Source organism: Lissotriton vulgaris, chromosome 11 (genome assembly GCF_964263255.1).
Source record: "Lissotriton vulgaris chromosome 11, aLisVul1.2, whole genome shotgun sequence".
Taxonomy (NCBI): Eukaryota; Metazoa; Chordata; class Amphibia; order Caudata; family Salamandridae; genus Lissotriton; species Lissotriton vulgaris.
In genome coordinates this window covers 1,092,974,487-1,092,985,540 of record NC_141699.1, presented here as the reverse complement: position 1 = coordinate 1,092,985,540, position 11,054 = coordinate 1,092,974,487, and the positions used below count along the sequence as shown (strand labels likewise).

Here is an 11,054-nt window from a genome sequence, read left to right as displayed (position 1 = left end):
GCTGTATCCTCCGGTCCTCTCCTCAGCATCCTCCGGTCCTCTCCTCAGCATCCTTCAATCCTCTCCGCTGCATCCTCCGGTTCTCTCCTCCGCATCCTCCGTTCGTCTCTTCAGCATCCTCCGGTCCTCTCCTCGGCATCCTCCGGTCCTCTCCTCGGCATCCGCCGGTCCTCTCCGCTGCATCCTCCGGTCCTCTCCTCCGCATCCTCCGTTCGTCTTTTCAGCATCCTCCGGTCCTCTCCTCTGCATCCTCCGGTCCTCTCCTCGGCATCCGCCGGTCCTCTCAGCTGCATCCTCCGATCCTCTGCATCCTCCGATCCTCTCCTCAGCATCCTCCGGTCCTCTCCTCAGCATCCTCCGGTCCTCGCAGACTCCTGTCCTCTCCTCAGCATCCTTTGGTCCTCTCCTCGGCATCCTCCGGTCCTCTCCTCGGCATCCTCCGGTCCTCTCCTCCGCATCCTCCGTTCGTCTCTTCAGCATCCTCCGGTCCTCTCCTCGGCATCCTCCGGTCCTCTCCTCGGCATCCTCCGGTCCTCTCCGCTGCATCCTCCGGTCCTCTCCTCCGCATCCTCCGTTCGTCTCTTCAGCATCCTCCGGTCCTCTCCTCTGCATCCTCCGGTCCTCTCCTCGGCATCCGCCGGTCCTCTCCGCTGCATCCTCCGATCCTCTGCATCCTCCGGTCCTCTCCTCTGCATCCTCCGATCCTCTCCTCAGCATCCTCCGGTCCTCGCAGCCTCCTGTCCTCTCCTCAGCATCCTTTGGTCCTCTCCTCGGCATCCTCCGGTCCTCTCCTCGGCATCCTCCGGTCCTCTCCGCTGCATCCGCCGGTCCTCTCCTGAGCATCCTCCTGCCACCCTCATCTTCCCAGGGCACCCCCCCCCGCCCCCTCCCCGCCCCCTCCCCAGCCTGGCTCTGCCTCCAGCGCCGCTCGCAGTCACGTGTCTCCAGACCCCCCTCCCACCCCTCGCCGTCTGTCGTTGCCGGGTCTGGGGGTCCAGCCTGCCGGCGCTCCGTTTTCATTGGTCGCTCAGGATGAGCCCGACGCGCCCGCCTCTGCCGCCGGGATGCGGCCCCTTCCGCCTGGCTGTGCCCCTGCGAGGGGGGCCTGGCTGGCACCCGTAGACCCCTCGCCCCCGAGGCTGGGCACCCTCGCCTGGCACATCTGTGTGGGAGCTTGCGTGGGCACCGAGAACACGGGAGCTGTTGTGGGGGCACCTCGGTGAGCACCCCGAATATCCAAGGAGCTGCGGTGGGGGTGAGAGGACACCTCGGCTGCCCACCCCCGTGATCCTGGGAGCTGCTGTGGGGGTGACGGGGCACGTCCCTGGACAGACATCCGTGCGTCAAAGGCCCCCTGTGCCAGCAAGAGCCTCTTCTGGGACAGACAGACACTTCTAGAGCCCGAGGGCGGTGCCAAGGGACCCCTGGAGCCTGCGCCCCCTGGAGACTGCGCCCGAGGATGCCCGCAGGTGCCCAGGCCGCCGAGGCAGAAGGGGGGCCCTGGGATGGACCGCTCTGCCTTTGCCCCCCTGACCCATCTTCGGTCCAGAGACCCGCCGCATTCCTCTTGTCTCTGATTGGATGAGCCGGACTCAAGCTGGCGTCGCCCCCGGCCCCCTCTGGTGGCCACCCCGGCCCCGCCGGCCTGGTTGCCATGGGCGAGAAGACGGATTACCAGCGCCTGTCCAGCGAGGAGGAGGACGAGGTACCGGCGCCCGCTGCTGCGCAATGTGTGCGTCCCTGCCAGCTGGCGCAGTGCCCGTGTGTGCCACACACACGGGCACCCGGCTAGGAGCCGGTGGCACACGGTGGCAGGCGGGACGAGCTGGAAACCGCCACAGCCGGGTCCATTACTGTGTGTTAAAGCACCCCAGGGCATCGCCCGCAGCCTTGGCGGGTGGGGGCAGATGGGTCTCTTAGGTAGTTCTCGGCACAAAGCCCCGTCCTCTTCTCACAAGGGGCCCCTTCTTTTCAAGTTGGCAGGTCGGGGGTGCGCCTCAGTCCCCGGCAGGTGCAGGGCAGGGAGGGCGCTGGGGGCGCACAAGCCCCCTCGAGGACTGGGGGCCCTGCTCTCCAACCCGTGTCAGTAGAAATGACACCCCATATCTGGGCTTCAAAGGGCCAAAATGCAAATACAAGTTCCTGAGGCTGCGGTTGATGTTCTGGGGAGGTTGCAGAATCCGTGGTGGACATAGGCTTTGCCGAGCAGCTGCACAAAAGTCGGAGTCCCCACGCCCCCCCCCCCCCCCCCATGTGTTTTCATCTCACCTCCCCCACATCGGACCTTTAATGTGTGACCTGGTGAAGAGAGCTGGTGGCACACGGTGGCACCTTGGGGGTTGGCATATCTGCTTGTCTTCTTCTTTACTTCCGGGGTGGGTGCCAGGTGGGGGAGGGGGGCATGCATGTTATCAAGTTCACGTTTGCAACATAGGACTTGTAATAAATAACGCTCAATGCAGCGAAACACTCTAATCCACCGAAGCGATGCACTTCAGCACGTGAAATACAAACATTCTTTCGTTTCTGAAGAGTCGTTTCCATATTTCTGCCCGAGGCCCTGGCTCGGCTCTTGGTCCGGCTCTTAGACCCGAGCCCGCCCCTTGGTCGGTTGTGTCTCTGGCCACATCCTCCTACAATGTTGTTCTGATCTCCATATGTAGCGCACAAAGCTCGACATGTGTGTGGGGTCCTGTGCGGAAGGACGGGCAGGCCTCGAGTTCATCCCAGAAACCTGATTTGTGTGTGTCGGGGAGGGGAGTGGGGGGGGGGGGGGGTGTATTTTCAAGGAAACGGTGGCTGATTGCAGCTGATAACTAAAGGCAGCTGGGGAGATGACACGTGTTTCGCTCTGGTCTGTGATATGCCCTCGTGCTTTCTCAAGGTGAAAGTCAGTCGATGGACGAGTTTCCCCTGGACAAAGGAATCTATTCCGTTGGCTGAAAAAAAACATTTAACGAGCCACAGAAGGGGTTCTCGGTCAGCTCCATTCAGCCTTGGACTGCTGATCTGCAGAGATTTAAAATGGACCCACCACAGCGGCGTCGAGTGACCCACAGGAAGTACTCATTCATTCATTCATTCATTCATTCATTCATTCATTCATTCATGTGGGTTCTTTATTCGATGATTAAAAATCACCATAAAAGCACAAACATACAACATTTTTTTTATTTAAAAAGAGAACACTTAAATTAGCATACGAATCCCAAACTTCATACAATCAAATCACTCCATATTAACCCCTTCCGTGCGGCCGCGATTTTCCCCGTATGCGGCCGCCGGCCGAACACGGGCGGGCCATGACGAACCCCAGCCGTCATCAGCACACGAGCACCGTAGTGCATGACGGCTGGAATTCTTCACCAGAATGGAAGGGGTTAAAGTGACATACATTAACATTAATAATACAATCAGGTCACTGAATATTAGAAAAAAGAAAAATATATTTTCTCATTCGTAATCGTTAAAACCTATCACTGAGAAATTACATTCCACCCCCTCCCCTAGTTGCCCTTAATCGAACCGCCACTTCGATCAAATTAAAGATACAACACAGTGCGAGAGGGTCAGTCGCTTGTTGAAGATAGACCAGGGCCTCCTGAGCACATTTCATATTAGCTTGTTTTAAAATATCAACCAAGAATCTGCGCTTAGGCATTGAATAAAATGGACATAGCAATACAAAATGAAGGGAATCCTGCGGAGACCTATTGTCGCAGCCGCAGGTACCCTTCTGCTCAACTGTGGTGGAAAACCCTAGTGGTAATGCCAATAAATAAGGTAATAAATCGAGCCTAAAACGGCACATTAAAAACCTGTCCTGCGCATTATGCATTAGGTATAAATACGGCTCCATTCCCTCTGAAATTTTAACACGGTTCTAAGCGCACACCGTGGTTTTAGCCCTTTCTAGTTCTATTCTCTGTGTCTCCTTTTGTGCCAAGAACGCTTTTTTTACAATCATTTTGTGCTGGGGGATAATCGCTGCCGGTTCAGCGAAGTGATTCCCAGATTTTCTAGTGCGTTCATACCATAACTGACCCGCGGGATTCGCATCCATTTATCTCTACTTAGGCAGTCGTTCAAGATTTCCCTACTTAAGGTCGCCTCCGGATTAACCCAAATTTTTAGCCAAGCTAAAATTGGCCTGACCTTTACCAGATCTTCAAGGTAGGGCATCCCTAACTGCCTGTGTGCGATTGCTGCAGCCAGACTTTGTGGAGCTTTCAGAACGGATCGTAAATATTTATTCTCCTCCCGTTGTAATTGGCATATATTCACAAAGCCCCCTACCTCTGCCCCGTAAATGACTTTAGAACAACACATAGATTTGTACAGGTTCAACACCTGTTCGGGGCACCATCTCCCCAACCTGCGCCCATAACCTGCAAGTGCGCCGTTAGTAACATTCATCTTACGGCAACGTTCCTCCACCAGACCATTAAAGTTCAGTGACCCATCAAATAGTAGGCCTAAATACGAGAATGATTTGACTTTCTCTATTTTGTGGCTCCCTATTATGAAGGTGCATTTAGTGCAGGGTTTATTGCCGGCTGACAACACGTAGGATTTACCCAAATTAACAGACAGATCTAATGAGCCCATAAAAGATACAAAACCATCAATTAAAATCTGTAGACTCTTTGGTGTACGTGCGAGGAGGACCGCATCATCTGCGTAGAGTAACACAGGAACATGACGCGACCCTACTCGTGGGCAATCAGACCTAAACTGTAGGAGATACTGCTCCAAATTATTAATGTAGAGTGAGAATAAAAAAGGCGCCAGGATACATCTTTGGCGTACCCCACTTCTACAGGGGAATGAGTCCGTGCGTCCACCCTCCATATTGTACCTAACTTGTGCTGACGTACAACTATGCAGCTCTCTTAAGATCTTAATGAGCCCGACCTCTATCCCCATTCTGGTCATCCTGTCCAAAAGCTTGTCCCTATTTATGTGATCAAAAGCGGCTGCCAAATCCATGAACCCCATGTACATAGATTCATTACTAGCCTTGGTGTATTTGGCTGCCAGCATATAGAGATTCAGACATTGGTCACTCGTGGACCGGCCCGTCCTAAAACCGTACTGAGTGTCTGAGATAATATTATTTGCCTCTGTCCATTCAGTCAGCCGGTTTAGTATCCCCCTGCCCCAAATTTTGGCAGATACATCAATCAGTGAGATCGGACGATAACACTGGGGGTCGTCCCTATTACCCTTTTTAAAAATAGGGACAATAATGGCCGTATACCAGGAGTGTGGTAAACCACAGCAAATCGCTGTGTTTATAACCCTGGTCATTATGGGGGCCCACAATTCTACAGAGCTTAGGAACAAGTCCGGCGGGATACCGTCTGGACCAGGGGCTTTATTTTTAGTCAGACCCTCTATCCCGACCTTAATTTCCTTAATTGAGAAAACTACGGGCTGGTCCTGGTCAACATTCCCTACCTGTTCGTCAGATGTTCCCACATCGTGATTATACAGACCCCTATAATGAGTCACCCACATTTCAGGCATGATGTTTGTTCCTATTACAGGGGTTTTATCGTCCTGGAATGTAGGTCTATTAATAATTCTCCAGACCGCTGACCTGTCCCTCTTTTCCCCCCGCTTCTCTTAGATCTGCCCATCCTTCTGATTGTAAAGCTAGTTTCCTCCTTCTCAGGTCGCACTTATATTTTTTCTTGCATGAGGCAACTTGTAGGGCGTCCCTAGGCCTTTTTTACTGCACTTTTTGAGTTCCCTCAAGGCCTTAGAACAAATCCGGTCAAACCAACGTGGGTGACAGCAAGTTCTTTTTTCTGGGACACTAGATTTTAGCAACCCATCTACCAGGCCGGCAATCTGCTCAAATGCTAGAAGTACCGGCTGCCCTTCTACTGTCAAATCTAAACACGCCTCGATGAATGTTTTCCCCCTCTCCATCAGGGATCTATAAAACCTTGCTTCGTCTATTTTAGACCACTTGAGGCGTCTGCCCTGATCAGTAACCCTCTCGATTACTGCAACGGGCTTTCTCCCTCTGGGGCAAGCTCGGTAAGATACATCTAGTACTAGAGGATTATGATCACTAAACGGTTTCCAATCAATCCCAACTCCGGGGATTCTATTTTTAAAAGCCCTAGAGGCTAAAATGTAATCAACATATGAGGAACACCCTCTACCCTTAAAAGTTGGTGGGAGAGAACCATCCTGCAGAATATCGACCATATCAACAGCGTGAACCAAGTCCTGGTCATGCATACGTTTAGTTAAAGCGTGACCATCCACTGAGTGCTCAAAAGGAGCCCCATTATCCACCGGGCAACGCGACCAGTCCACATCTATTGGGAAGAGAGCCGAGCAGAGGTGACAATTAAGGTCCCCCATGACCAGAACATTTTGGACGTGGGTCCCCATCCCCCCCCAACAGAGTTCTGGCACAACCTGCGCTCTAAGACACTTATCAGTTCCCTACATCCACCTCCCGCTACGTTATTATAAACATTAAAGATGATGAATTTTAAACCCTTGCCATTGAATTCTACCTCTTGAATATCATGCGAGTTGCAGTTTAAGGTTGGCCATTGGCCTTGGAGGTTCAAAACTACGTATCAGGTCAGTCCTCCCATGGCCCTGCCTGATCTTTTAAAGCTTTTAAACCCTTGGATGTGAAAGGAGCTATTTTCAACCACCCACGTTTCTTGTAAGCAAATTATATGAAACCTGCTTATATATTGGCGCCATTCTTTATTTTTAAGTTTTGATGCCAGACCAGCTATATTCCAGGACACTATTCTAACCGCATTATCATCTGTCTCCCCATCTTACCTCCCAGTCCTAAGCATTGTGCGGATTCAGTTTGCCCGTCATCCGCAGCCGCCGGGTCAATCACTGTATCTTGGGGACTTATGTGCTTTGGGTGGGGGACATGTGCATTACCATTGTGGGTCGATTCTACATCATCATTGGGGACCCCTTTTGTGTACCAGCAGCATCTTCCTCTGCTGTGACCCCAGAAGGGAGTCCATCAACTCCCTCCATGCCCGCTAAGGCCGCACTCATTCCACCTGACCTCCTGCTGACCCGGGGTCCCCAGATTCCTGGAGAGAGGCCTTCATCCCACATCCGCAGTGGGGGGGACCCCCAGGCCTCTCTGAACCCCAGGGGGTCCAGACTTGAGCCTGTCCTCGGGGTGTGTGTCAGGAGCTCCCCCACCCTGCCTGGCCACGTCTGACCTTCTGCTCCAGCGTCATAGTAACTCAGCCAATCAAAGCTCAGTGTTGTAGCCATGTCTAGGCAGACCCCCGCGCACCCCAGGCTGCAAACCACGCCACGTGTGACCCTTGGCCTCTGCTGGCAAATGGTCAGCTAAAGGCAGCCGATGGACTGGAAAAACATCATGTACTCACTGACAATCGTCCTGAGTGAATAAGGGTAGAAAGGAATGTGCCCAGGATCACACGGTGTCTTGTGGGCAGACCAGATTAGAGTTCGGGCTCATGGCTGCACAGGTGACGTCTCATCTGCTGGAGTGCCTGCGCGCCCACCCCAGGGGGTCCCTTGGTGCTTAATACCAGGTGCCACCCAGAGGGTGAGTGAACCCGGGCACGGTCCTGCGGCTTGAGCCACACACGCCTGCAATACTCAACCCAGTGAGGTCAGCGGGTCACAGGTCGTGACCTCCATGGCCTGCCCTTGGCGGCTTGTCCCGTGACTAAGGGCGACGAGAACCTGCAACAAACCCGCGCATTTAATAATAATACACTGAAAGTTGCTTGTGTTACACGCCACCTGCGTCATCCTGCCTGATGTGCAGAGAGTGAACTGGGCAAAGAGGCGATCTGCTCAAGGTCACACAGTGCGCCAGGTTGTTGCCTAGACAGACCTACGAGGAGAAACGGTTTGCCCAAGATCACAGTGTGCCAATAGCTGGGCCTGGCCTAGCTGCTGTCTGGGCAGAAGACGACCCAGGCCTAGCGCCTTCTCAGTTTTTGCGCTGTCCTAAATCTCCCCTATAAAGTGACTCCCTGCGCCTAGAATGTGTGTTTATAAGCGCCGAGTTTCGCAGTCTCTTGTTACTGTAGTTTATTTTGATTATTTTGACCAATCCCTTTTCCTTTCTATTTTAAGGGGCGGGCGATCCGCCCCCCCCCCCTCTTAAAATAGAAAGGAAAGGGGTTTTGTACATACACTGGAGTAGAGACTACACGCGTCGAAAGAAGCCCCCCTCTGCTATTTGTCGGGGAATTTTTTTTGGGGGGGGGGGGGGGCGGGGGTGGTTGGAACCCCCGCGAGGGGGGTCTTGGAAACTCCAGTGGGGGGTCTCGATCTTGGTGGGTGTGGGTTTTCGTGCCTTCAGAATTGGGGTCCTGGGAAAATCTGAAACTGAGCATTGATGCTGGGGGATGGGGCTTTATTTGTGGGTGGATTCTCCGGGGCTGGAGTCCTGGTCTGTGTGGGGCCCTGGGGCGAATCTCCCAGCCCTTTCCTTCGGAAGGAGCGGGTAACTCACGCCTGGTGTAGGTGGGGTGGATGTGAGAGGTGCCCTCACCCTCCTCCTGAAGCTCCAGCCAGTCTGCAGACCTCCTTGGGGGTGCCCCTGCCTCAGCCGCTGCTCTGATCTGCTCCGTCGCTTTCCAAGCTCGTAGCGAGGGATGCCCCCGTCCCTGGCACAGCAGTGGGCACTCCCTTCGCTTTCATCCTCCAACATGCTGCGCGACAGCCCTCCCGCTGTCTTGGCACAGACATGGTGCCCTGTGTGGTGTTCCAGTGTACACACTCCTGGCACATGCTGGGTGCCCTCAATAGTATGCAGCCCCCCCCCCCCCCCATCCCGATGCGCCCACTGATTCATAGTTCAGTGCGAGGGTTACCCACGCCTGGCGCAGACCGTGCTGTCTGTGCCATGACCGTACTTCCACTGGAAGCTTTCACCCCTCTCCATCCACTAGAAAGGCTGACCCACCCCTGGCACGGGCGGGGTGCACTCTGTGCTGTGCCCTCCTCGCCCCCTGGAAGTTTCCAACCCTCTCCACCCACTAGAAGGGCTTACCCACCCCTGGTACAGGCGGGGGTGAACCGTGTGTTGTGCCCTCCTCGCCCCCTGGAAAGTTCCACCCCACTCCATCCACTAGAAGGGCTTACCCTCCCCTGGCACGGGCGGGGTGCACTCTGTGCTGTGCCCTCCTCGCCCCCTGGAAGCTTCCACCCCTCTCCACCCACTGTCCGAGGCTACCCACCCCTGGTACAGGCGGGGTACACTCTGTGCTGTGCCCTCCTTGCTCCCTGGAAGCTTCCACCCACTGAAAGAGGTTAGCCACCTCTGGCACGGGCGGGGTGCTCTGTGCCCTGCCCACACCCCAGGAAGCCTCCACCCCCTCCATGCAGGCAGCGAGGGACCCCCACTCCCCTGGCAGTGACAGGGGGCTCTGTGTGGGAATCCGGCGTCGGGCTCGCCCTCCCAGCCCCTCGGAGAGGAGAGGCCCGGCCGGAAGGAAGCCCGCGACGCGCCAGCCCCGGCCTTTGGCAGACGATCAAATGGTCTCTGCTGTCCGGGAATAGCACAGAGCCGGCTGTGTTCGCCCCCGGGGAGGCCTGGCCTGTGCCCCCCACCGGCCGGGGTGCCCCAGCTGTGCCAGGGCCCCGTGGACACTCGTCGGGACGCGGGTCCATGGATGCGCCAGTGGACTCTGTGCGCACAGCCGCAACGCGGATCAGCGCCTCGTGTTGGGCGCTCAGGCTTCAGTGAGGCTCCTGCACTGTTTCTGGAGCGCGAGGACCGTTCTGGGGCCGGTGACTGTTCGTCTGCCCCCGAGGATGGCATAAAGAGCAGCCGGTGCCACCCAGCTGGCAGGGCCCCGAGGACACTGGTCGGGACGCGGGTCCATGGATGCGCCAGTGGACTCTGCGCGCACAGCCGCCCCGCGGATCAGCGCCTCGTGTAGGGCGCTCAGGCTTCGGTGAGGGTCCTGGACTGTTTCTGGAGCGTGGGGACCGCGCTGGGGTCGGTGACTGCTCGACTGCCCCCGAGGATTGCATAAAGAGCAGCCGGTGCCACCAAGCGGGCAGTGCTCTGGGTCCACGACGTGGTCCTGTCTGTGCGCCATTGGCTGGATCCGGCTCTTGCGCACCCCGCGGGCTGTGTATGGGCCCCCGGGGCTGCATACGGACCCCGCCCTGCATGAGCCCGTCCGGCCTCCCTCAGAGGGGGGTGTCGCTGCTGCTGCTTCGCATTAAGAGATGCCGGGTTTGCCAGGGCGGGAGGGACCTCCAGCCGCCCCAGATGCCGTCTGCAGAGGAAAGCGCCTCGAACACTTGCTCCAGTGGCGGCGCTAGACCAGGGGTGGCCAGCCTCAGGCCGCTGAGCTGAGACCCTGCACCTCTGGATGTGGCAGTGCCTTTCACCTCCTAGACCGTGGGTCATGAGAAGAGGCGGAGCGGAGACCCTGCGCTGCTGGATGTGGGCAGTGCCTTTCACCTCTTAGACCAGGTCATGAGAAGATGCGGAGCTGAGACCCTGCGCTGCTGGATGTGGACAGTGCCTTTCACCCCCGCCCCATGGGCCATGAGAAGATGCGGAACTGAGACCCTGCGCCGCTGGATGTGGGCAGTGCCTTTCACCCCCGCCCCATGGGTCATGAGAAGATGCGGAGCTGGGACCTTTCACCTCCTGCTCCCAGGGGTGACCGAAGGATGCTGAGCTTCCATCACAGGGCGTTGGATTACAACAGAATCTTTCACCTCCCGGACCTGTGGATCACACAGAGGATGATAGGCTGAGACCCTGTGTCTTCGAGTGTGGTCAGGACCCCCCCCCCCCGGACCTGTGGATCACGCAGAGGATGATAGGTTGAGACCCTGTGACGTTGGATGTGGTCGGGACCTTTCACCCCCGGCCCCCTCGGTTCACAGAGGACGCCGAGCTGCAGTCTCCGGGCTGGGATCACTGGCTGAACCTCCACGTCCTGATCCCAAGGGGGATCCGAAGATCCTGAGATTCCAGCCGCAGCTTCCTGGACCCGGAGAGGCCTTCGACGGACACCTTGAGGCACTTAACCTGG

General features: G+C 56.3%; 1 protein-coding gene across 1 annotated transcript in view; it reads left to right on the top strand.

Annotated features, from left to right (window-relative positions):
* Nucleotides 1-1,205: 1,205 nt before the first annotated feature.
* The window catches only part of TNK2 (tyrosine kinase non receptor 2), a 164,829-nt gene continuing 154,980 nt past the window's right edge, over nucleotides 1,206-11,054 (top strand). Inside the window, exon 1 of the mRNA XM_086944602.1 lies at nucleotides 1,206-1,705. Within this exon, the coding sequence (XP_086800728.1) occupies nucleotides 1,655-1,705 (51 nt within the window). The 5' untranslated portion in view covers nucleotides 1,206-1,654. The remainder of the gene's footprint in view (nucleotides 1,706-11,054) is intronic.